Here is a 27,517-nt window from a genome sequence, read left to right on the forward strand (position 1 = left end):
ACAATGACAGTCAGCACTCACTTAAAAAATCGTGGTTGATAAACTGTATTGTTTTCTTCCATAAATCTTCTCCGCTCCCTTTGCAATTCTTCTATTCTACGCTTCTCAGCGGCAGCAGCTTCAATATTTCCTTCTTCCAAGTATCTGATGAGAAACGATACAAACTCTGAATTGAAGTTTTAATTATCTGATAGCTGGGATTTATTTTTAGGATAAAAATCAATTTCTCTAACTTTTTGTTGGGAATATGCTTGTAGAAGTAGTACTAAAGCACAATGGTGAACCAATTTGTGCGCCACGTTATCTCTGGACAATAACATTTGGTGAACAAATCTGCACTGATTATTCACATTCTAATTAACTTCAAGAATGATATCGCGCTGAAAATCGGCCTGGTCTCAGCAGTGGCACCCATGCCGCTGAGCCAAGTCGGTTCAAGCCGACTCCAGGGATTTAAGCACATAATCTAATATGATATACAATCACTGTGGTACTAAAATAGGGTTACTCTTGGATGAAGCAATAAACTGAGGTCCTACCTGCTTATGTGAACATGAAAGATTTTGGCCCAAAACTTCCAATCAGAGTCGAAACCTGTGTCTGACACTGATCAGACAGGAAGCTACCCACTTAACCTGCATACGTTGAAAAGGCTCCGACTTCCGATCCACAATGCAGAAGAACTTTCTCATTACAGGAATCCTCGCAGAAAGCAGTGAAGAGAATCAGCGCAGAAGACACATCCGCTTTTAACGGCACTAGCTGCCATAAGGTAATTGTAAATGTCCAGTGTGAATGTTAATGAATGGGGTGAGTGGATGAATAAGTAGGGTGGGTAAGTGGGTGGCAGGTGGGCGAGTGGGTCAAGGGGTAGTCAGGTCAGGAGGGGTTGTCAGTCCAGGGTCTAGTCAGGTCAGGGGTTGAGGGGGGAGTCAGGTTTGGGGTAGTAGAGTAGTGGAGACAGTTGGGTTGAGGGGAGTCGGCAGGTGACTGGGGGAGTCTGTTGGAGGCTAGTCAGGCTGGGTTGCGGGGGGAGGGGAGTCAGGAGGACAAGTAAGGGGGTGGTTGGGTGGTGGGAGCTAGTATGGTCATGTCGGGAAGAAAACATAGGGTTAAGGGGAGTGAGTCGGGAGGTCGGGGGGTGTCAGGTGTGTAGTTGCCCAGGAGTTAGACTAGGATTTTTTTTTGTCTACAACATTTCCTGGGCAAACTACCCAGCTAAGTCAGTCAGAATTGACTGAAGTCTCAGACTTGAGCTCAGAGTTGGAAACTTTTTCTGAGGGTCCCAGGGAGCAGGGGAATTGCCCATCTGAAGTTAAAAGTTCCTGGGCAATTCCCATTGAGTCAGAGCGTCAGGACTTCCGAGGGGTCCTGAAGTGCTTCTTGCACTTGTACGCCTGGTCTCTGATGATCCGGAGACCAGAAGGTCTAGGCCTTTATGTCACTATTCAAATAGGAAGAAAATTCTCAGTGTCCTGGTGCATATTTATCGTTAAGTACCACCACCAAAAACAATAACTGGTCATTACTCTCACTGCAATTTGTGGGACGTTGTTGTCAAAGTTTGTTGCTGTGTTTGCTTACAAAAACATTGGCTGTAAAATACACAAATTTCCTGAGGAGATGTTTCATTCAGCAAGAGCTTGCATTGATATAGCACCTTTAGCACAGAAAACTAATAACGTGCTTTGCATAGAAGGAAAGGAATGAATGCAGCTTTAATGGGGGGGGGGGGTGGTTAAGAGAAGTGACAAAAGACTTAGTTATAGAGATGGAAATTAAGGAAGCTTTAAAAGCAGATGGAAAAAATAAGCTTTTAAGAGCAGATGGAAAAAATAAGTTAGGGAGAAAGATCTAGAGTGGGTCTGAGAGCTGAAAGGTCTTCAATGGATGGGAAATGCACAGAAGGGCTGAGTCAGAGGCCAATGGAGGGTATGTCAGCCCAGGAGACTGCAGGTAGGACAAAGTCATGGAGGGATTTATAGATGAAGACAAAAGATTTCAAAATTGATGTATTGAGAGAGAGCACATTGTATAGTGGGACTTAGTAAGTGGTAGTATATTTGTAATTTATGGATGGTAAGGGTAAGGTAGCATAGTGGTAATGTATTGGACTAGTAACCCAGAAGCCCAGACTAATGCTCCAGAGATGAGTTCAAATCCCATCATGAAAGCTGATGGAATCTAAATTCAAGTAATTAATAAATCTGGAATAAAATGCTAGTTTCAATAACGATTATGAAACTACTGGATTTCTATAAAAATCCTTACCCAGTTTGGCCTATATGTTACTCCAAGTCTATAGCAATGTGGTTGACTCTTAAATGCCCTTTGAAATGCCTTAGCAAGCCACCAGTTGTACCAAACCGCTACAGCAAAGTCAAATAAGAATAAAACCAGATGGACCACCTGGCATCAACATTTTGTCCAGTCAACCCTGCAAAGTCCTCACCAACATCTGGGGACTTATGCCAAAATTGGAACAGCTGCCACACAGACTAGTTTTATTGGCAGCAGTGCATACCATTTCCAGTACACCAAGGCTCCTTCAACAGCACCTTCCGAACATGCGAATTTTACCATCCAGAACGACAAGGGCAGCAGATACATGAGAATACCACCACCCGCAAGTTCTCCTCCAAGTCATCACCATCCTGGCTTGGGACTATGTCCTTCAATGTTGCTGGGTCAAAATCCTGGAACTCCCTCCCTTTCTAACATACTATAGGTGTACCTATGCCACATGGACTGCAGCATTCATGGTGACGGCTCACCACCATCTTCTCAAGGGCAATTAGGGATGGGCAACAAATGCTGGCCAAGCTAGCGAGCCTCAACTCAAGAACAAATTTTTAAAAATGTAAAACATGTTTATAGAGAGTGGCTGTTGTAAGGAAGGTGTTGGAAAAATACCGTTAATTATCAGTGGCATAGGGGTGAGATGGGGCATGGGTTAAAGTAAGCAGACAATTAGTGGTTAAAAACAAGGTTAAATTAATGTTCAGCTCTGACTCAAACCAAACAATTCAAGAATATGGACCTTGGTTCAGCTTGATTGAGCACCCAGGAAGGGGAACAGAGTTTTTCTCAGTTTATGCTTCAAGTTTTGTATTATACATATACCATTTTTTTTCCAAATGTCAGACACCTTTTGGTATTTTCTAATTTGCTTAGTATTAATTCTGTCACTTGATACATTTCCAGGCTGCTACCATACACACAGCAGAATGGTCCTGGCCATGGGCCAGAAATGACCTGCCTCTCAGATGGAAATAACCTAAAAGAGTAAAATGGAAGAAAATGAAATATCTTCCTGAAACCAAAGTTTAAGAGCATGATGCAACTCATCAAGGTCATGTTTCAAGGTCCCTTCCTCGAATGTTAGATCCTGTCTTAAATTTGCCAGACACCCCTCTAGATCAGTCTTTCACCAAGGCAGAACCATTTCTTTTCTGTGAATTATTGCGAGATTTTGATAATACTACTAATTTTTAGGGTTCTATATTGATTTGAATCTCAATCACCTTTTAAACAGTTCAATTTGATTTTCTGCTAGTGGGACATGGCAGGCTGGGAACAGGACTGCTGTTGTTTGTGAGTGACTTAATTACTTTAAATGTATTGAAAAGTCTGGGTTCAAGGAATTGTATTTGTTTTAATTACGCTGCAACTGAGGGCTTCTTTGTCAACTTTGAAGAAATAAACTAAAGGTTTGAACTCAGCAGCTTGAACTTAGTATGACACCTTGTCTTTAAACAAGAGCCATGTGTTGTAATAGGATTTGGTTTACCAAATGCCTTAATTGATTAACCATATGCGTAGGACAGAATGTCTGTATTTTAAAAGAAAGGCATTCTTTTCCTGACATTACGGTAGGAATTATTATTAACATTTGTTCTTAATGGCTTTAGTATCCTTGAGAATGGGTTAAATATGGTGGTGTGAATATTTATAATGAGTTGTATTATTGATAAGAGCATGTAACATTGTTTGTACACCTGCAATCTGTATCTACAAGGATGTGTCATTTGTTTACAATAGAATGTACTCTCTGGGGGCCCAGGGAATAAGAGATGGGCATTTGCCTTCAGTCTACATGACTCTAGTTACAGAGGTGGGGTGCCAGATGTCCCTCACCCTATGACAATGAAAGAGGATAATCTGGACTATTTACAAATAAGGAAGAAGGACAGAAAGAATTAGGGATAAAGTTGGAAAATCAGTCTTTGTTGGCACAGTTTTACCATGGCTTCTGTGGTATATAATTCTTCTGAGACACTTCTTCAATGTAACGTCACTTCAGAGACAAGAAGAAAGGCATTGTCTGTGCTGACAACACTCAAGGAATCCTAGGGCCTTGAGGGATAAGAACCTTCCATGTTGTCTTGACTGCTTCTGTTAAGTACATGCAACATCTTGCTTAATAAATTTTACTTGATTTACAAGTACTAGCTAATCATACCTTGTTAGGTCAGGCACAACTGAGGACCCTGCTGTTAGAAATTAAGAATTCAGAACTAAGATATTTTAAGTAAGAAGGGTTTTATACTTCAAGATCCCTAAAGCTTACATTATTTCCTCTCCCATTGGAATCATCAATAATAATCAGCAAGGGGAGTTGTCTGGGCAGTTCCACCACTGACATTTATATTGGAAAGTACTAAGCCTGGCAATCAGCAGAATGCTCTCATACAAAAAAAAGAAAGGTTATGGGTTCCAGTTGAAACAACTCTTAACAGTAGCAGTCAACTTTCTTATTTTTCTGATTGGATCAAATAAGGTTACCACAGTACTGTATATGAAGTACAACTTTCAAAAAATGAGAACTACTTTACCCTTCCAAACAAGTAGTCATAATAGCATAGGAAATAAGAGCCATATAACGCCTCAAGCTTGCTCTGCCATTTAATAGGATCATGGCTGATCCTTGACCTCAACTTTGCTTCCCTGTTCCTCGATCCGCAAATCCCTCGATTCCCGTAAATATAAAAGTCTATCAACCTCATCCTTGAATATACCCAACGACTGAGCAGCCTTTACCCCTCTGGGGCAGCAAAGTCCAAAGATTCATAGCCCTCTGAATGAAGAAATTCCTCTTCATCTCAGTTGGAAATGGCTGTCCCTTATCCTAAAATTATGCCCACTAGTTCTAGACTATCTAGCCAGGAAACAGGGAAACAGCCTCATTTAGCATATACCCTGTTAGAATCTTATATGTTTCAATGAGATCACCACTTATTCTTCAAAACTCCAAAGATTATAGGCTCATTCTACTCACTCTCTCTGAATAGGACAGCCCTCAAATTCCAGGAATTAATCTAGTGAACCTTCATTTCACCCCACTCCGAGGCGTGTATATCCTTAGGTACAGATTCACTGGGAAGCCCAGATGTGGGATGTTAATGCTGTGGCTGAGGGAAAGTGACACATCAAAGCCCATTTCAATTGCAGATGGATTACTGATCTGCTACCAGCCTCCCCACTCCAAGTGTGTTCATTCAGTTGAGATTACACCCTTTGTGTCCTCCTCACAGCGTAGTTTCCCATCTAGCTTTATGTTGTCAGCAAATTTGTATACATTACACTTGGTTCGTTCATTTAAGTCATTAATATAGTGTAAATTGCTGAGGCCCCAGCACTAATCCTTGCTGCACCCCACCAGGAACAGCTTGCCAACCTGAAAATGACCCGATTATTGCTATTTTGTTTGATGTCTTTTACCCAATCCTCTAATATACTACCACAACCCCTAATCTTGTGCAGCAACCTTTTATGTGGCACCTTGTCAAATGCATTTTGTAAATCCAAATATACAACATCCATTGGTTTCACTTTACCTGCCCTGCTAGTTTCACCTTCAAAGAACTCTAATAAATTTGTCAAACATGGTTTCCCTTTCATAAAAGCATGTTGACTCTGCCTAATCATATTATGATTCACTAATTGCCCTGCTACCTCTTTCTTTTTAACGGTTTTGCAGCAATTTCCCGACAATTGATGTCAGACTAACTGGCTAGAGTTCTGTGCTTCTCTTCTCCCTCCTTTCTTGAATAGCGATGTTACATTTGTTACCTTCCAATACACTGGGAGCATTCCAGAATCTCAGGGTCATCAGCTGGCACATCTGGATTCTAGTATTTTTTACTCTGAAAGTGGTATATTTAATCCTTTTTACCTCTGATCTGGTCTAAATCTGGCATCTGTTGATGGGAGCAACTCTTTCAACACTGGATCCAATTCATTCAGCTCAATAGCAAATCTTGTAAAACCATAATACATGTCACTATCTGTTGGCATAGAGCCTGTGGAGTTAAAAAAAAATATTTATATAGCTAAAATAAATGTACCTTAATATCACTGGCATGCAAATACACGGACATAACATTTTCATCATTGCAACTAAATTACTGAAGACCTAAATATTTATCTTGATCCATTGTCTGTTATGCAGCACTAAATAGATCACGAAAACATCAGGAATAAAGGTTTTGTAGCTGTAATAAGGTTGGTATCCAATTACTTAGGACCATTCACTTGCCAACAGTTCAGCAATTTTTTTTGTTAAATGAAGCAAAATGTTTTGTGTAACTTTAAATGCTTTAAATAAAACTTAAATATTTTATTACTGTAAATGTTGATTTATAGGTTACTGACATAACCAAAGTCATGCAAGAGGTAGCTACAGTTTAGGCTGACAAAACTTAAAACATATTCTCTGAAAAAAACGAACACTCATATTGCAGAATAAACATCTAGGGCAGAATTTTGCCCTGGTTGGGCAGGCTTAGCGGGGGCGAGCGGGAGTATGTTATCATACCTTAATAGGCCTTTTAATTGTCGGCAGGCATGCTGCTGACTCCTGCATGTGCCCGCCGACCGAAATATCGTGCGTCAATTTACGCTCGTTCAGGTTGGGCGCACACCCGCCCAACGAGCAAAAATTTCTGGCCCTAAGGTTAATGAGGGAACACAGCACTAATGTATTATATCACACATCTTGTGTGTGTCATGTATGCTGTGCCTATTATTCATGCTGATCTGTTGGTAGGTTTTCCTCTGTCTTATTAAAGATGCATTTATACTACATGGTAACCATCATCGTGAAGCAATTTCTGTTTCGGACAGATGTTAAACTTAGTATAAATCCAGAATCAGGGAATGATCAAACTCAGCAGCCCAATTGCCCGGAGGGGAAAGGCTGTATTGTGTGTAAATCTGTTGCATTGCCTCGTCTTTATAAACTAGGCAAACCATGGTCTGGATTTATGAAGAGGTCAAGAGGATTCTGGGTGAAACCCTGGTCTTTTTAAAATATACTTCAAATGTTTTGAGTGTGTGGGTGGGGTGGGGGGATGTGTGATCAGTGGGAAGGCGGAGGGTGGAGATCTCACCTCCCTCCAATTAAGTCTCAGAGGAAGGCGCAAGGATGGCCTTCCCATCCAGAGGCAATTGAGGCCCTTAAGTGGCCACATAAGGGCCTCATCCCACTGCGGCTGGTATTTACCCAGTGACAGTGGGGACCACGCCATATGGGCCTACTGCCAGGAATACCCTGGCGGGTAGGCCTGGGGCTTGGTGGGGGAGATCCCTCCTTGCTGGACACACTGTGCTTAGTGGAGGCACCTGCCGGTGGGAATGGAGGGACCTTCAAATCAATTCCCCCTCTCGTTCCTCCACAGGAACTTCCCTCTACAGCCTTGGCGAACCCGTCCCACTAAGCTTATTCCTGGGGCTCCATCACCGATCCTCTGCCCAGGCCATACTGCAGTACCTGCTGTGGCCACTGCTCCTGGTGGTGCTGCTGCTACTGGAAAGCTGCTGGCATCTGACTGGCCAACAGCTCTTAGAGTTGAGATATCTGTCCCATACTAGGATTTCTGGGGAAAATTCCCCTCACAGGAGTCGGGAAGACCAATGGCAGAAAGGTGTGCCCGGTTGGGACCTCATCATACCTCCTGAAAATTACCGTGGCGGAATTGCCACTGGTTTTCCAGCCAGTAAATGGGCCCCTGCCACAAGCATTAAACTTTGCCCCCAAAAAACATTTACATTTCCAACCATTAGACTGAGTAGGCACAAGTGGTGTTTATCTTAGTCATAAGAAACAGAAGCAGGAGTAGACCATAAGGCCCCTCGAGCCTGCTTCACCGCCTAATATGATCTTCTGCCTCAACTCCACTTTCCTGCCCACTCCTCATTTCGCTTGAGTTCCTGAGATATCAATAATCTATCAATCTCTCACCTGAATAAACTCAACAATGCAGCTTCCTAAATGATCGTTGCTCCTATCCTGAGGCTATGCCTCTGTGCTCTATATTCCCTGGCCAGAGCAAACAATCTCTGTGTCTACCCTGTCAGGCCCCTTCAGAATCTTGTACGTTTCAGTGAGATCATCTCTCATTCTTCTAAACTCCAGATAACACAGACTCAATTTACTCAGCCTCTCATTGTAGAAAAATCCTCTCATCTCAAGGCACCAATTTTGTGAGCCTTTGCTGTACTGCTTCCAAGACAAATATATCCTTCTTTAAATATGGAGTACTGTGCATAAGTGTTTATTACAAGTGCACGAAACTCTTTTCTGGCCAGTTGAAGTTGCAGCCAGCTAGTTGCCTATCAACGTAAACTCAAACTGTGGTTACACATCTCAGACTTATAGCTACAGTATAGATATTCTTCCCTTCTCATTCTATTTTCTAACTGCTTATTCACCTGTCATACCATGCAAAACCTTTTCCCCAATTTCAATTTTCACCTCAGCTTCTACCAAAACAAGTTCGGATACAGCCAACATGAAACTGGGGAAAAGGTTTTGCATGGTATGACAGTTGAATAAGCAGTTAGAAAATAGAATGAGAAGGGAAGAATAATCAGTTCACACTCTGTATCTTGTACTCGAAAACTTGCACAATGATATATCATTCATTCGTGAATTCACCTGGTCTCCAGGTGCATTTGGCAGAGGGTGCAACTCCACAATACAGCCCTTCGTGCCACTTGCCAAACAGTCGACGTACTACCTTCCCTTCCTGATCCATCACAAGTCCTTGGACTTCATTTACGTTTGAGCTCCAGTAATTTCCCTTTGCAAATAGAAGGAAGAAATATGATTTCTTTGATAGCTACATGCTGATCCATTTAATATTCATGATGTTCCATTTTTAAAATAAGGCAACAATTTTTCTTCTGCATATTTCAAATAGGTTTCTTTTATTTTGCCACTGCAAAGCAAAGGGAAATGTATTAATATGTAATATGCTTCAAACATATGTTAGAGTTAATGGTGCACAATAAGTGTCAATAATTCCAATGCTGAAGCACTACTCTTGAAAACACTAAGTAGGTTTGATAAAATTTCAGAACCAGAATATTTTATTTTATATAAACGATAAAGAGAGAAAAGGAAATAAGATAATGAAGGAAGCCAGTATGGACTAGAAGACAATATACACACAAAAGAAACAAAAACACTGCAGGAAAATGTATTAAGGTGCCATTATTATACAGTAATTGTGCTTCTGTGGTTAACTCTATTTAGTCCTCTCCTATCTAATCATTTTCCATTATTGCTTCCTTAGTGTGCAGAACGTGCCATATTACACCAGTAGTGAGCAGATATCAGCATAATGCAGCCTCATACTTTGCTTAGATCAAGCAAAGCACTTTTAATATCAAAACCAAATTGCAATTTATAATTCTATAAATTTAATGTTATTATGCAATAGATTTAAATTGAATAGTTAAGATTAAAAGGCACTCTCGAGAAACATCTTCACAGGCAAGTTCCACAGGATAACACAATTGTTTTTTGCATACAGTCAAGAATAGTCTTTTTATAATAAGGCAAATTGATTTGTACTTACCTTAATGAAGGTCAGTTTACAAATGCATGCATTGTTCTTTGTGTTTCTAATGGTGATTTCTCCATAGTGTTCTATCCAACGACGCCCGCTAAGGATGTTGTGTATACAGGTGGTAACTTTGTTCCATTCAAAATGATCTCCATATCTAAAATATCAAGTAATTATTCTGCAATTATACAACTATATTTAGCTGGTAGCAAAGATAATAGGAGATATAATACAGATGTGTTTCTCTAGTTGAAGTGATTAGGGTGACAAAACAAATGGTAAAAGCTATAAAAAGGGAGTCTGAAAAGAAAGTTGCAAGAGATAACAAAATCAATGCAGAAGCGTTTACAATTACATTAGGAAAAAAGAGGGTGATCAGAAGAAATGTGGCCTGTGAAAACGGTGATATTGTCAATGAAAATAAGGAAAAGGTGGACATACCAAATAATTATTTTGCTTCAGTACTTACAGTAGAGGAACAGGTCAGCAGGGCCAGGCCCTCCTCTTGCTTCTTTTACTATTTATGTGCCTATAGAAGATCTTTGGATTCCCTTTTAAGTTAATTGCCAACCTTTTCTCACACTCTCTCTCTTTGCCTCTCATTTCCTTTACTACTGTCTCTCTGTATTTCTCATAGTCAGCCTGGTTCTCATTGTATTATCAGCATAACATCTGACAGATTCACCCTTTTTTGTTTTCATCTTATTCGCTGTCTGTTTTGTCATCCAGGGAGCTCTGGCTTTGGTTGCCCTACCTTTCCCCCTTGTGGGAATGTACCTCAACTGTACCTGAACCATCTGTTCTTTAAGGGCAGCCCATTGTTCCGTTACAGCTTTGTCTGACAATCTTTCATTTCAGTTTACCCAGAACAGGTCTTCTCTCAACCCAATGAAATTTCTCCTCCTCCAAATAAGTATTTTTGTTAAATTGCTCCTTGTCTTTTTCCATGGCGAACCTAAACCTTATGATACTATGATCACTGTTCCCCAAATATTACTCCACTGACATTTGATTCACCTGACCCACCTCGTTCCCCAGAACCAGATCCAGCAATGCCTCCTTCCTTTTTGGACTGGAAACATACTGATCAAGAAAATTCTCCTCAACACTCTTCAGAAACTCTTCTCACTCTCTGGCCTTTACACTATTGCCACCCCAGTTTATCTAATAATAGGCTTTCCAACCACAGGAAACAGCTTCACATAATCTATCCTGTCAAGCACCTCAGAATCTTATACCTCTCACTGAGATCACCTCTCCTTCTTAAGTCCAGAGATCATGGGTACACTCTACTCAATCTCTCATCGTAAGACAACACTCTCATCCTATGTATCAATACAGTGCACATCTTTTGTCAGATAAGGATACCAAAACTGCACAGTACTCCAGGTGTGGTCTCACAAAAGCTCGGTACAATTGTAGCAAGTCTTCTTTTTCCTTGCAATAAAGATCAACATATCATTTGCCTTCCCAATTGTTTGCTATACCTGCATGTTAGCTTTGTGTTTCTTGTGAGAGAATATGCAAATCCCTCTGAACGCTGACATTTAAAAGTTTCTCGTCATTTGAAAGATATAATTTTCTATTCTTCCTACCAAAGTGAATAACCTCACGTTTGACTCCAATCAACACCTTACTGCACACTCACTTAACCTATCCCTTTGCAGCCTCTTTGCATCCTCCTTACAGATAACATTCCCATCTAGCTCTGTGTTGTCAGCAAACCTGGATACATTACTCTCAGTTCCTTCATCTAAGCCATTAATATAGATTGCAAATAACTAAGGCCCCAGCACTGATCCTTGTAGCACCCCACCAGTTATTGTCTGAAAATGCCCCCTTTTCTCCATCTCTCTGCTTTCTGTTTGTTAATCAATCATCTACACGTGCTAATATATTATAGCCAACCCCATGAGCCCTTATCTTGCATAATGACCCTTTATGTGGCATTTTGTCAAATGCCGTTTGAAAATCCAAATATACTACATCCACTGGTTCCCTTTATTTACCTTGCTAGTTACATCCATAATAAACTCTAATAAATTTATTAGACATGATTTCCCCATTTATAAAGTCATGTTGTCTCCACCTAATCATATTATGATTTTCTAAGTGCCTCGTAAACAACCCTTTAAATAACGGATTACAGCATTTTCTCGATGACTGGTGTCAGGCTAACTGTAGTTCCCCATTTACTTTCTCCCTCCTTTCGTGATTGCCGGTGTTACATTTGCTAATTTCAATCCACTGGCAGCATTCCAGATCTAGGTAATCTTGGAAGATTGTAACTAGTGCATCCACCATATCTGCAGCTGTGTCTTTTAGAACCTTGGGATATAGACCATTAGATCCAGGGGATTTGTCAGCTTTTAGTCCCATTAGTTGCTCTAGTACTTTTCCTCTATTGATATTAATTATAAGTTTCTCACTCTCATTAGCCCCTTGGTTGCCATTATTTTTGGTATGCATTTTGTGCCTTCTACTGTGAAGGCAGATACAAAATATATTTTTATTAGCTCTGCCATTTCCTTCCTCCCCATTACCATTTTTCCTGTCTCAGCCTCTAAGAGACTTCACTACTCTCTTCCTTTTTGCTTACTTTGCCTTTACAATTTCAATTGATCGAGGCCTAGAATACAAGTGCAGGAAGGTCATACTAGAACTCTATAAAGCATTAGTTAGATCTCAGCTAAGAGTACTGCATACAGTTCTGGTCATCAATCCCAGGAAGGAAATACTTTCTGACTTTTTTATTCTCTGCTTCCTGTAATACTTCAATAAAGCTGAATGCAAGATTGAGAAGCAGCACTGCATCTTTTGACTGGGCATTTAATTACCTTTTGGACTCAACACTGAGTTCAACAGTTTTAGATCATAACTTCTTCCCCTATTTTGTTTCTTTCTCTTTCTTTTTCTCTTCTGTTTCTTTTTTTTCCACTTTCGGACTGCAGCCATACATATGTACAAACATACAAATTAGGGGCAGGAGTAGGCCCCGCAGCCCGTCGAGCCTGCTCTGCCATTCAATAAACCTTGGATGATCTGATTGCAACCTCAACTCCACATTCCTGCCTACCCCCCAATAACCTTTCACCCCCTTGCTTATCAAGAATCTATCTACCTCTGCCTTAAAAATATTCAAAGACTCTGCTTCCACTGCCTTTTGAGGAAGAGAGTTCCAAAGACTCATGACCCTCACAGAAAAGAGATTATCCTCATCTCTGTCTTAAATGGGTGATCCCTTATTTTTAAACAGTGGTCCTCAGTACTAAATTCTCCCATAAAAGGAAACATCCTCTCCATATCGACCCTATCAAGACCCCTCAGGATCTTATATGTTTCAATCGAGGACCAAGGGATTGATTAATAAGGGGAAAATAGAGTACAAGAGTAAGCTTGCAGGGAACATAAAAACTGACTGTAAAAGTTTCTATAGGTACGTGAAGAGAAAAAGATTGGTGAAGACAAATGTAGGTCCCTTACAGTCAGAAACAGGGGAATTTATAATGGGGAGCAAAGAAATGGCTGGCCAACTAAATACATACTTTGGTTCTGTCTTCACAAAGGAGGACACTAATAACATACCAGAAAAATTGGGGAACACAGGGTTTAGTGAGAGGGAGGAACTGAAAGAAATCAGTATTAGTAGGGAAATGGTGTTGGAGAAATTGATGGAATTGAAGGCCGATAAATCCCCAGGGCCTGATAATCTACATCCCAGAGTACTTAAGAAAGTGGCCCTAGAAATAGTGGATGCATTGGTGGTCATCTTCTGAGATTCTATAGACTCTGGAACAGTTCCTACAGATTGGAGGGTAGCTAATGTAACCCCACTATTTAAAAAGGTAGGCAGAGAGAAAACAGGGAACTATAGACCATTCAGCCTGACATCGGTAGTGGGGAAAGTTCTAGAGTCCATTATAAAAGATTTAATAGCTGAGCACGTGGAAAACAGTGGCAGAATCAGACAGAGTCAGCATGGATTTATGAAAGGGAAATCAAGCTCGACAAATCTACTGGAATTTTTCGAGGATGTAACTGGTAGAGTTGATGAGGGGGAGCCAGTGGATGTGGTTTATTTGGACTTTCAGAAGGTTTTCGACAAAGTTCCACATAAGAGATTGGCGTGTAACATTAAAGCACATGGGATTGGGGGTAGTGTACTGAGATGGATATAAAACTGGTTGGCAGACATGAAACAAAGAGTAGGAATAAACAGGTCTTTTTCCGAATGGCAGGCTAGTGACTAGTGGGGTATCGCAGGGATCGGTGCTGGGACCCCAGCTGTTCACAATATGTATTAAGATTTAGATGAGGGAATTAAATGTAATATCTCCAAATTTGCAGATGACACAAAGCTGGGTGGGAGGTTGAGCTGTGAGGAGGATGCAGAGATGCTTCACTGTGATTTGGACAAGCTGAGTGAGTGGGCAAATGCATGGCAGATGCAGTAATGTGGATAAATGTGAGGTTATCCACTTTGGTAGCAAAAACAGGAAGGCAAATTATTATCTGAACGGCTATAAATTGAGAGAGGGGAATGTGCAACGAGACCGGAGTGTCCTTGTACACCAGTCGCTGAAGGTAAGCATGCAGATGCAGCAGGCGGTAAAGAAAGCAAATGGTATGTTGGCCTTCATAGCCAGAGGGTTTGAGTACAGGAACAGGGATGTCTTGCTGCAATTGTACAGGGCCTTGGTGAGACCACACCTGGAATATTGTGTGCAGTTTTGGTCTCCTTATCTGAGGAAGGATGTACTTGCTATAGAGGGAGTGCAGCGAAGGTTTGCCCGACTGATTCCTGGGATGGCGGGACTGACATATGAGGAGAGATTGAGTCGATTAGGATTATATTCGCTGGAGTTCAGAAGAATGAGGAGGGATCTCATAGAAACCTATAAAATTCTAAAAGGACTAGACAGGGTAGATGCAGGAAGGATGTTCCCGATGGTGGGGGAGTACAGAACCAGGAGTCACAGTCTGAGGATACAGGGTAGACCATTTAGGACTGAGATGAGGAGAAATTTCTTCACCCAGAGAGTGGTGAGCCTGTGGAGTTCATTACCATAGAAAGTAGTTGAGACCAAAACATTGTATACTTTGAACAAGGATTTAGATATAGCTCTTGGGGCGAAAGGGATCAAAGGGTATGGGGAGAAAGCGGGAGCAGGCTATTGAGTTGGATGATCAGCCATGATCATAATGAATGGCGGAGCAGGCTCGAAGGGCCGAATGGCCTACTCCTGCTCCTGCTTCTAGTTTCTATCTAAGTTGCCTCTTCTTCTTCTAAACTCCAGCACCCTAGCCTGTCCAACCTTTCCTCATAAGACAACCTGCCCATTCCAGGTATTAGTCTAGTAAAACTTCTCAGAACTGCTTCCAATGTATTTACATCCTTCTTTAAATGAGGAGACCAAAATGCAGTACTCTAGGTGTGGTCTCACCAATGTCCTGCATAACTGAAGCATAACCTCCCTACTTTTGTATTCAATTCTGCTCATAATAAACGCTAACATTCTATTAGCTTTCCTAATTACTTGCTGGAGCTGCATACTAACCTTTTGTGATTCATACACTAGGACACTCTACATCTCAGAGCTCTGCAATCTCTCACCGTTTAGATAATTTGCTTTTTTATATTACTCTTCCTGCCAAAATGAACAATTTCACATTTCCCACATTATATTCCATTTGCCAGATCTTTGCCCACTCACTTTATCTATATCCCTTTGTAGCCTCCTTATGTCTTCTTCACAACTTACTTTTCTATCTATCTTTATGTTATCAGCAAATTTAGCTACCACACCTTTGGTCCCTTCATCAAAGTCATTTATATAAATCGTAAAATGTTGAGCCCCAGCAACAGTCCCTGTGGCACACCGCTCACTACATCCTGCCAACCAGAAAAAAGTCCCATTTATGGCTACCTTCTGTTTGCTTTTAGCTAATCTCCTGTCCATGCCAATATGTTACCTCCTACACCGTGAGCTTTTATTTTTCACAATAACCTTTGATGTGGCACCTTATCAAAAGCTTTCTGGAAATCTAAGTACAGTACATCTACCAATTCCCCTTTATCCACAGCACATGTTATTTCTTCAAAGAACTCCAATAAATGAGTTAAACATGAATTACCTTTCACAAAACCATGTTAACTCTGCCTGATTAACCTGAATTATTCTAAGTGACTGCTATAACACTGCTATAGAAGCTAATAGCTTCTAACATTTTCCCTATGACAGATGTTAAGCTAACTGGCCTGTAGTTTCCTGTTTTCTGTCTCCTTCCTTTTTGGAATAAAGGAGTTACATTTGCTATTTTCCAATCTAATGGAACATTCCCCAAATCTAGGGAATTTTGGAAAATTAAAACCAATGCATTAACTATCTGGCTACTTTTTTTTTTAAACACCTTGAGGTGAAGTCCATCAGGACCAGAGACTTGTCAGCCCACAGCTCCAACAATTTGCTCAGTACTACTTCCCTGGTGATTGCAATTTTCTGAGTTCCTCCCTCCTTTCCATTTCCTGATATACAGCTATTTCTGGGACTTTAGTTGTATATTCTATAGTGGAGATCGATACAAAATACATGTTCAATTCATCTGCCATCTCCTTACTTTCCATTATTAATTTCCTAGGCTCATTTTCTACAGGACAACGGTCACTTTCTTATCTCTTCTTTTTAAAATATGTACAGAAACTTTTACTATCTATCTTTATATTTCTAGATGGCTTTCTCTTGTACTCTAATTTTTCCTTCCTTATTAATCTTATAGTCATTCTTTGCTGTTTTTTATATTCTGTCAAATTTTCTGACCTGTCACCAGCCTTGGCACAATTATATGCTTTTTCTTTAAGTTTGGTACTATCTTTAATGTTTTTAGTTAACCATGGATGGTGGGTCCTCTCCTTGGAATTTTTCTTTCTCATCAGAATGTATTAATTGTGTATTCTGAAATATCCCCTTAAATGTCTGCCACACACCTCTACTGACCTATCCCTTAACCTAATTTGCCAGTTCACTTTAGCTAGCTCTGCTTTCATCCCATATAACTGCCCTTATTTAAGTTCAAAATACTGGTTTTAGACTCACTTTTCTCTCTCTCAAACTGAATATAAAATTCAATCATATTATGATTGTTGCAACCTAGGAGCGCCTTCACTACGAGGTATTTAATTAATCCTACCTCACTGCACAATGCCAGGTCTAGTATAGGCAGTTCTCTGGTTGGTGTTCTAAGGAGTTATCCTGAAAACATTCGATGAATTCTTCATCTTGGCTACCTTTGCCCATGTGATTTTTCCAGTCTATATGTAGATTAAAATCCCCATGATTATCACCGTACCTTCTGACAAGCTCCATTATTTCTTCCTTTCTACCCCCTCCTACCATATGTTTACTGTTAGGGTGCCTGTAAACCACTCCCACAAGTGACTTCTTGCCTTTATCATTACTCATCTCTACCCAAACCACTTCAACATCCTGGTTTCCTGAAGTAGGTCACCCCCCCCTCTATTATGCTAATGCCATCATTAATTAACAGAGCCAGCCCTCCACCTTTTTCCCAGATTCCTGTCCTTCTTAAGTCCCAATCCATGTCATCCTGTAGCCATGTCTCTGTGATAGCTATCAGATTGTACTTAATTATTTTTATTTGCACTTTCAGTTCATCTGTTTTGTTTTGAATACTTTAGTTTTGTCCTTTTATTATTTTTGTAACCTCTAGCCTTACCTGTTGATTTACCCTTAGATTTGTACACTCTGTCCCTTCCTGTCACCACCTGTTTATCAATTCCCATATTAATACCTCAGATTCACACCTTCTCTAGACACATTTCATTTCTTTACTTGCCCCATTATTACTCGCTTTGGTCTGCATCATGAACCTTATGTCACTTCACCCCATCATACTTTTCCTTTTGTTCTTTTTTCCCACCTTCCTCCTTTCACTTCCTCAAAACCTCTAACTTTTCCCTACTCTGAGGAAAGGTCACAGACCTGAAAGCTTAATTTTGTTTCTCTCCCCACAGATCTGTCAGGCTGAGTATTTCTAACATTTTCTGGACACTAGGGGCTGAATTTTGATTCCCGTCGGGGGGGTTGTGTGGGGGCAGGCGGGAGTGAGCACGAACTCGATCGGCGCTCCCGATCAGGTGCGCGCCGCCATTTTATGTGGGCAGGCCAATTAAGGCCCGCCCAGCGTGACACTCGCCCGGAAGTGCTGAGCGCTCCTTGTGCAGGTGGGTGGGGGGAGGATTCCCTGAGTCGGGACCTGCGCTCTTTTGTGCAGAGCACAGAAATCTCCCTGAGGCACAGAGGTGCCTCAGGGAGATTTATTTATGTTTAAAATTTCTAAATAAAGTATTTGAAAACTTTTAAAACATGTCCCCTCATCATGACCTGGGAAGTATCAATGATTTAAAAAAAAATTTTTTTATTGAATTTTTAAACACTTCATGAAACCTCATCCTGCCCGTGGACGAGATTCCATGAAAAACGCAAAGGCTGCCTGGGCTCTTCACTTGTCCGCCAACCTTAAGGTTGGACGGGCAGCTCATTTAATTGTTTAAATTAGTTTTTAACAGGCCTTAATAGGCCTTTGACAGTTCGGTGAGCGCAGAGCTGCTGAACTGAAAACCTAAATGACGCGCGGTGACCTCGGGATGCCCACCCGACGTCACCGCACGTCATTTTATGCATCGGCAAAAGGGCCCTGCCCCCACTCGCCGACCGGAGATTTCAGCCCTGGGTCAGGCAAGGACACCCACAGGACAGACACTAAGGGGATGCAGAAGGGTGATTAGTTTCTTTGTCTTCTTGATATATGGCAAAACACCCACAGGTATGGGTGGGTAATATCTGAAATGTAGGGGTTATGATAAAGAAGTTTGCAGTTGATACAAACATTTTCCATTTGGCGCTCAGGAGCAAAGCTTTAGACTGCAGAAAGGTACAGATCATCAGATCATTTGGGCAGCAAAGTGTAAAGTAGAATTCAATCCAGAGAAGGCTGAATTAATACATTTTATGTGGTACAAAAAGGCAAGGAAACACACAATAAATGGGAGGATACTGAGTAGCATGAAGGAACATGGAGTGTATGTCCAAAGATCTTTAAAGATAGCAGGACAGATCAATAGGGTGGCTAGGAAGGCATATGGCATGCTTTCCTTTATCAGTCAAGGCATTGAATATAAGAGCAGGGAGGTTATTCTAGAACTCTACAACACTAACTGCGCCACAACTTGATTACTGTTGTACAGTACTGGTCACCATATTACAGGAAAGCGGTTGCATTGAGAAGGTATTTACAAAGATGTTGCCTTGATTGGAAATTTTTAACTATGAGGAAAGATTATTGAATAGGCTGGAGTTTATTGTGTTTATGGGGAGGTGGTGGCATAGTGGTACTGTCACTGGACTGGTATTCCAGAGACCCAGGGTAATGTTCTGGGGACCCAGGTTCAAATCCCACCAATCGAATTCAATTTATCGTCTGATGACGATCATGAAACCATTGCCAATTGTTATAAAAACCCATCTGGTTCACTAATGTCCTTGCTTTAGGGAAGGGAATCTGCTGTCCTTATCTGGCCTACATGTGACTCCAGACCTACGGCAATATGGTTGACTCTTAAATTCCCTCTGGGCAATAAATGCTGGCCTAGCCAGTGACGCCCACAACCCAGGAATGAATTTTTAAAAAGTTGTTTTCCTTGGAAATGAGGAGGTCGCGTGGTGGCTTAACTGAGGTGTTTAAAATTAAAACAGTTCCTTTTGAAAGTCAACCTCATCTCTTAAAGTGGTGACAATTTACAACCAAAACACAATATACAAACACCCCACTTCCTTTAGGTGACCACATGGTTTTGTGGAATTAATGTTACAAGTGTAGCAGTAAAATTATTTTATTTGCAAGTGGAAAAGAACGAGGAGGGAGGGAAAAAATGAGACTTTGTGATGGCGGGTCTGATATGGGAATGGCGGATCCACATGAGGTAGGCATGCTCTTTCTAACTGAAGCAAAGCCTCACAATATGCTCGCTCTTGCTCCATGCACTACAGAGTGTGGATTATGGTCACCTCCCTCCCTCCTCCTGAGGTGGCCTGTGGATCCTAGAAAGAAGTGGCTGGGCTAGGTAGTGTTGGACGCATCACGCCACCAATGTACATGGAGAACCTCTCAGAAGTGTACTGCAGGGATTCCCTGAGCCATCTAAGCAGTGAAACTATTGCTTGAGGAAGCAGGTGGCTTGCTCCATTGCTCTCTTTGGAGGCTTCTGACTTGAGTGATGGAATGGCAGATGGGTCATCCAAGTCTCAAGGGGGTAGCCCCTGTTGCCAAGTAACCATCGATTGGTGTATCTTAGCAGCCCAAAGACAGTAGGTAGTGTGGACTGGTACAGGATAAATGCATTGTGGGTATTGCCCAGATAGCAGGCATTCGCTGAGATAAATTTCTTGATGTGGTCGCACACCAACTGCACATCAGAGAGTGGTAGCCCTTGTCATTGTGGTATCACTCCCTGTTGATATGGGAGAGTTGATGGGCCACGTGTAAGCAATCAATAATGCCCTGCACCACTGGAAAGCAACTATCTTAGCAAATACACGTGACCTTTCATCTTACTGTTCCTTCCTCAGGATGAAGAGGATGAAATCCCCTTTCCCCGCCGATAGTGCCTCTGTCACCTCCCAGATACATCTATGAACAGTGAACTGCGAGATGTTACTGATGTCACCTGATCCCGCCTGGAAGGTTCCATAGGCATAGAATGCAAGTGTAACGATGACCTCACAGCCATTAAGAGAAATGTCCTTGTTCTGATTTGAGGTTCCAGGTCAGTGTGAAGTAGGTGGTGCAACTGCATGGCAACCTCCTTGGAAAGTTGCAGCCTTCTCAGGCACTGCTCCTGGCTCATGGCTAATAGTAATGGTGCTCTGGAACACCTTCTGTGGGTAGGGTCTTCTATGGAGAGCCCTCCTTCTGCCTCCTCCTCTCCACATTCTGGTCATGTTTCAGACCAAGGGACACTGTAACAACTGCCCCACGCCTACAAGTTACTAATCTTTGCTGCCTTACTGTGTCTGAAAATAGCTCCAGTAACTCACCACAGAGCTTCCACAAACCTTGCCTTAGCAAAGCTAAGTCAAGAACGCCTCACCTGCAATTTATTGAGTGGTTCTTTAAGTAGCCCCCAAACAAGGCCCATCTTGCTTCACAGCACTTGTTGTTTCATTAGTAATTAACAAAGACACTGCCTGCACATGTACTGACCAAGTTTGAGATTCTGACATTCTATCATCCAGTTTGGCTGACTGACATCCAAGGTTTGTGGGTGCATACAGGGAACCCGCCTGTGCGCCATTCTAATGTAGCAATGCCACACAGGAAGTGACCAGCGATGCACTGTGCCCCAGGAAGCTGACGTAGCCTCTGTTGTGCTGCTTGAGGCAGTGCTACAGAAAAAATTTTCTAGCCCTCTGTCCCTTCCTGTCACATTCTGCTTATCTTTAGTCAAATCACTACATTGTTCTGATGTTTCTCTTCAGATTTCTAAATTTCTCCTCACCTGGCCCCTCCCTCCTTTTTAATTTAAATGTTTAAGTACATCTCTAGTTTGCTACGACACTGAACCAATGGATTAGCTCTTTTTTTCCCCCGCTACTGATGCCAGTGCCCCATGCATCAAAACCCCCTCCTCCCACACCACCATTTGAGCCATTCATTTAACTCTGATCCGTTTGATCCTTTGCCAATTTGTACGTGGTTTAGCTAATAATCCCAAGATTATAAATTTTAAGATTCTGCTTATTAATTTAGATCCCAGTTCCTCAAACTTCCTTTGCTGCAGAACCTTATTCTTGGTTACACCTATGCTGTTAATTCCTACTATGAACATACGAAATAGGAGCAGAGGTAGGCCATTCGGCCCCTCCAGCCTGCTCCACCATTCAATAAGACCATGGCTGATCTGTTTGAGTTTTGAGTTCCACATTCCCATCTACCCCTAATATCCTTGGATTCCCTTGCTTAACAAGAACCTATGTACCTCTGCCTTAAAAATATTCAATGACCCTTCTTCCAATACCTTCTGAGGCAGAGTTCCAAAGTCACACAGCCCTCAGAGAAAACATTTCTCCTCATATCTGTCCTATAAGAGAGACCCCTAATTTTAAAACAGTGCCCCCCTAGTTCTGGACTCACCCACAAAGGAAACATCCTTTCCACGTCCACCTTGTCAAGACCATTCAGGATCCTATACAGTTCAATCAAGTCACTCTTCACTCTTCTAAACTCCAGTGGAAACAAGTGCAGTCTGTCTAACCTATCCTCATAAGACAACCCGCTCATTCCAGGTATCAATCTAGTAAACCTCCTCTGAACCACCTCCATCACATTTACATCCTTCCTTAAACAAGGAGACTAAAACTGCAAACAGTATTTGAGATATAGTCTCACCAATGCCCTGTATAATTGAAGCATAACATCCTTATATTTATGTTCAATTCCTCTTGTAATAAAGGATAGCATTCCATTAGCCTTCTTGATATCATGCTGTGCCTGCATATTAACTTTTTGTGACTCATTCACTAGAACACCTAGATCTCTCTGCACCTCAGAGTTCTGTAGTCGTTCTCCGTTTAAGTAATATTCTGCTTTTTTATTCTTTCTGCAAAATGAACAACTTCACATTTTTCCACATTATACTCCATCTGCCAGATTTTTGCCCACTCAATCAACCTATCTTATCCATCTGCAACCTCAAGTCTTCCTCACAACATACTTTCCTACCCATCTTTGTGTCTTCTGCAAATTTAGCTAACATGCCTTCGCTCCCGTAATCTAAGTTATTGATGTAAACTGTAAAAAGTTGAGGCCCCAGCACAGACCCTGTGGGACTCCACTCGTTACATCCTACCAATCAGACAAAGATCCATTTATGCGTAGTTTGTTTTCTGCCAGCCAGCCAAACTTCTATCCATGCTAATATGTTACATGGACCATAATAACTGGATCCTCCCCCTCCAGGGTCTTCTCTAGTGACAACACATCCTTAACTCTGGCACCAGGCAGGCAACATAATATTTGGAACTCTCTGTTGCAATTGCAGAGAATAGTGTCTGTTCACCTGAATATACTATGCCCTACTAACTCATTTATTTTTCTTTGCCTACTAGGATAGTCCTCTTTACCACTGTGCCATGGTTAGTTGTCCATCCTCATTGCATTCCTCCAGTTATATTAAAATACAGAGTAAAATTAGAAGTTTTAAGAATAGTGACTGTTAAATAACAAAACTCAATTTTTCAAACAGATTAAGATGATAAAGTACGCTTAGTATACACAGACTGAAATTCCATAAAAAGTACACATTAAGCTAACAGACTTCACAATTTTGTTTAGCACTATCTTTGAGCAGGGGACCATTAAACACTGAAAAGCAGTTTGCTGTATGTGCCACATGGCTAAACATTTAAATAAACTAAGAAATATGAAACTCACTTAGGTAGTATGACATTCACTCTTCCTATTGGAAGTATTTCCATAGATTTTCCCCAAAATTTATTCTTCCATCTGATGTCTGAAAACAATGGTAAGTGTGATGATAATTAAAATTCACAGCATTTGTTTTCTTATAGATACATATCACTGCATATTAATTTTATACTAAACAAGATATTTGTTGGTGACCATATTTATATATAAGGAACTTGAAAAGAAATAATCGCCCACTGTCACCACTGATTGGAAGACTGAGCCAGAGTTTGCTGTCAAAGTAACAATGAGGTTAATGGTTCATGTTATTATTTCAGCATAAATGGTACAGTAACTTCAAGTGAGGAGCGGACGTACAGTTAAATGTCAATAATCAAAAGTTGTCTGACTGCATAGTTCCACCATTAGTTTTGCAAAAATGGCATTTTGCTGTCTACCTCAATGTGCATTGAACATTGTGAAATTGCAATATTGGCACAGTAGACAGGAAGTAAATTTATAATCACAAGGCTTAATTTTGAGACAAGTGTAAGTACCCTTTTAGCTATGTGATAATTGTTAATTACTGCTAATCAATCTGTCTGGCACTGAAAATTCATTATTATAAGTGTGAAGTCTCACTCCTTCAACTACTAAATGTTGAAGATTCTGAAAACGTAAAACATTTTTAAAAAACCTTTCCTTTGTCTCTTTTTTAATCCAATCCTTCTTTCCCTCTTTTTCTGTACCTGTTTTGGCCTTTAATTCACCCACGCTAAATTATACTTCCTTTTTAGTTATTGAACTGTTTATTTCCCAATCCTTTAATCTGATTGATTGAGGAGGTATTCTTTTGGTTGCTCTGTTCACTCAGGTCCCAGATGCCCTATTTCCCTCACTGCAACATTATCAGCTCAAACTTACAGCAGCTTGGTAGACAAAAATGTTTTGAGCTGAAAGCAGCAGGACAGAAGTCCAATTAATGGCAGATGCCTGGTACAACAAAATCTGATCCATTATTATACAGTGATATTATTGGCCACTTATATAGTTGACATCCTTAAAAAAAAAAGTTGAGTTTTTTTTAAGTATATAAAGTTTTGCGCAGTGTTCAGTAACATTTGCAATTCTTCAGAAACTGAAACAACCTGCTATTTAACTTTGAAGGCAGATTCTGATTAAAAGTCCTGAATTCAAATATTTCTACTCTTGCAGAAACTTTTAGTAACACAATGGCTTAGATTTTCGCCTATGTGTCGGGTGCACAGATTCAGGACAATTCATGTTTCTGCAAGCCTGACTTCTAAAAATGAATGAACGTCAGGTTTTTGTTCCGTGGTGGCGTATTCCCCGGGAGACGGGCGAGCTGACCCTGGAACAAATGCGAAAGTTGCTGGGTGCAGAGGCAGGCTGGGCAGAAGGTCAACCTCAGTGCTCTTGGCACTGTGTCGAAGTTTAATAAAAACTGAAAAACATAAAACAGTCCTCCAGCCCTTACCTCGCACACCCCCCTCACCCTCCAAACTCCCCATGCTCCATCCATGCCAACCCATGCCATCTCATGCCCTCTGTCCACCCCCATGGCCCCTCATAACCTCCATGCTAACCTATGTTCCTCTGCCTAGCCCTATGACCCTTTATAGCTCATATACCAACCTATGCACCCCACCCACCGCTCATGGCATTTTATAGCCCCTAAGTCAACTTAGTGCCACCTCGTGCCAACACATGCCACCCCATCCACTACCATTCGCCCTTACAACTACCATGCCAACTCACCCAATATCGACCATGGGCAGACCTCAGGACTGATGCTGAGATTAAATAAAGTTCCAAGTGTCTATTCCAGGCTTTATTTTAAAAAAACACTCATTCATAAAACCCATTTACTACATTTGCATTCCTTCAACTACATCCATCCCTTACAACAACAAACATTTCATTCAATTGCATAATCCCTTGTAAAAACAAGCATTGGTATTCATAACAAAAACAGAATTACCTGGAAAAACTCAGCAGGTCTGGCAGCATCGGTGGAGAAGAAAAGAGCTGACGTTTTGAGTCCACATGACCCTTCAACAGAACTGAGTGTAGTTAGGAGAGGGGTGAAATATAAGCTGGTTTAAGGTGGGGGGTGGGGGGAGAGAAGTTGAGGGTGGGGTGGTTGTAGGGACAAGCAAGCAGTGTTAGGAGCAGATAATCAAAAAGATGTCACAGACAAAAGGATCAAAGAGGTGTTGAAGGTGGTGATATTATTTAAGAAAAGTTCTAATTAAGAATGGATGGCAGGACACTCAAGGTACAGCTCTAGTGGGGGTGGGGTGGAAAGACTGACAAGGTATTAGTTGTAGATTTAAAAATAATGGAAATAGGTGGGAAAAGAAAAATCTATATAAATTATTTAAAAAAACAAAAGGGAGGGGGAAGAAACGGGGTGGGGATGGGGGGATGGAGTTTAAGATCTAAAGTTGTTGAATTCAATATTCAGCCCGAAAGGCTGTAAAGTGCCTAGTCAGAAGATGAGGTGCTGTTCCTCCAGTTTGCGTTGGGCTTCACTGGAACAATGCAGCAAGCCAAGGACAGACATGTGGGCAAGAGAGCAGGGTGGAGTGTTAAAATGGCAAGCGACAGGGAGGTTTGGGTCTTTCTTGCGGACAGACCGCAGGTGTTCTGCAAAGCTGTCGCCCAGTTTGCGTTTGGTCTCTCCAATGTAGAGGAGACCGCATTGGGAGCAACGAATGCAGTAGACTAAGTTAGGGGAAATGCAAGTGAAATGCTGCTTCACTTGAAAGGAGTGTTTGGGCCCTTGGACGGTGAGGAGAGAGGAAGTGAAGGGCAGGTGTTGCATCTTCTGCGTGGGCATGGGGAGGTGCCATAGGTGGGGGCTGAGGAGTAGGGGGTGATGGAGGAGTGGACCAGGGTGTCCCGGAGGGAACGATCCCTACGGAATGCCGCCAGGGGGAGTGAAGGGGAGATGTGTTTGGTGGTGGCATCATGCTGGAGTTGGCGGAAATGGCGGAGGATGATCCTTTGAATGCAGAGGCTGGTGGGGTGATAAGTGAGGACAAGGGGGACCTTATTATGTTTCTGGGAGGGAGGAGAAGGCGTGAGGGCGGATGCGCGGGAGATGGGCCGGACACGGTTGAGGGCCCTGTCAACCACCGTGGGTGGAAAACCTCGGTTAAAGAAGAAGGAGGACATGTCAGAGGAACTGTTTTTGAAGGTAGCATCATCAGAACAGATGCGACGGAGGCGAAGGAACTGAGAGAATGGGATGGAGTCCTTACAGGAAGCGGGGTGTGAGGAGCTGTAGTCAAGGTAGCTGTGGGAGTCGGTAGGCTTGTAATGGATATTGGTGGACAGTCTATCATCAGAAATTGAGACAGAGAGGTCAAGGAAGGGAAGAGAAGTGTCAGAGATGGACCATGTGAAAATGATGGAGGGGTGGAGATTGGAAGCAAAATTAATAAATTTTTCCAGGTCCCGACGAGAGCATGAAGCAGCACCAAAGTAATCATCGATGTACCGGAGAAAGAGTTGTGGGAGGGGGCCGGAGTAGGACTGGAACAAGGAATGTTCCACATACCCCATAAAGAGACAGGCACAGCTGGGGCCCATGCGGGTACCCATAGCCACACCTTTTATTTGGAGGAAGTGAGAGGAGTTAAAGGAGAAATTGTTCAGTGTGAGAACAAGTTCAGCCAGACGGAGGAGAGTAGTGGTGGATGGGGATTGTTTGGGCCTCTGTTCAAGGAAGAAGCTAAGGGCCCTCAGACCATCCTGGTGGGGGATGGAGGTGTAGAGGGATTGGACATCCATGGTGAAGAGAAAGCGGTTGGGGCCAGGGAACTGGAAATTGTTGATGTGACGTAAGGTGTCAGAGGAATCACGGATGTAGGTGGGAAGGGACTGGACAAGGGGAGAGAGAAGGGAGTCAAGATAACGAGAAATGAGTTCCGTGGGGCAGGAACAGGCTGACACGATCGGTCTGCCAGGACAGTTCTGTTTGTGGATTTTGGGTAGGAGGTAGAAGCGGGTCGTCCGAGGTTGGGCGACTATCAGGTTGGAAGCTGTGGGTATTCATAGTCCATTACCACTCAGTTGTCAATCAAACTGAAATGGCAGCCACCAGACTGTGATAATAGCCCATTTTGAAATCTGCCATGCAGCACTAATCCAGTAAT

The 27,517-nt window shown here is 41.9% G+C and overlaps 1 protein-coding gene across 7 annotated transcripts in view; it reads right to left on the bottom strand.

The window, feature by feature from the left end:
* osbpl6 (oxysterol binding protein-like 6) overlaps nt 1-27,517 on the bottom strand; it is a 200,434-nt gene that overhangs the window by 3,825 nt on the left and 169,092 nt on the right. For 5 of the 7 annotated variants that reach the window (XM_078552022.1, XM_078552020.1, XM_078552017.1 and 2 more), the window contains 6 exons: nt 23,361-23,439; nt 20,484-20,558; nt 9,864-10,008; nt 8,939-9,083; nt 6,176-6,302; nt 22-144 (listed from right to left, as the gene is read on the bottom strand). In XM_078552022.1, coding sequence (XP_078408148.1) covers nt 22-144; nt 6,176-6,302; nt 8,939-9,083; nt 9,864-10,008; nt 20,484-20,558; nt 23,361-23,439 — 694 coding nt within the window. The remainder of the gene's footprint in view (nt 1-21; nt 145-6,175; nt 6,303-8,938; nt 9,084-9,863; nt 10,009-20,483; nt 20,559-23,360; nt 23,440-27,517) is intronic. The other 2 variants (XM_078552023.1, XM_078552021.1) reach the window with 1 other exon arrangement.

The sequence above is a fragment of the Cetorhinus maximus genome, chromosome 11 (genome assembly GCF_964194155.1).
Source record: "Cetorhinus maximus chromosome 11, sCetMax3.hap1.1, whole genome shotgun sequence".
Classification (NCBI taxonomy): Eukaryota; Metazoa; Chordata; class Chondrichthyes; order Lamniformes; family Cetorhinidae; genus Cetorhinus; species Cetorhinus maximus.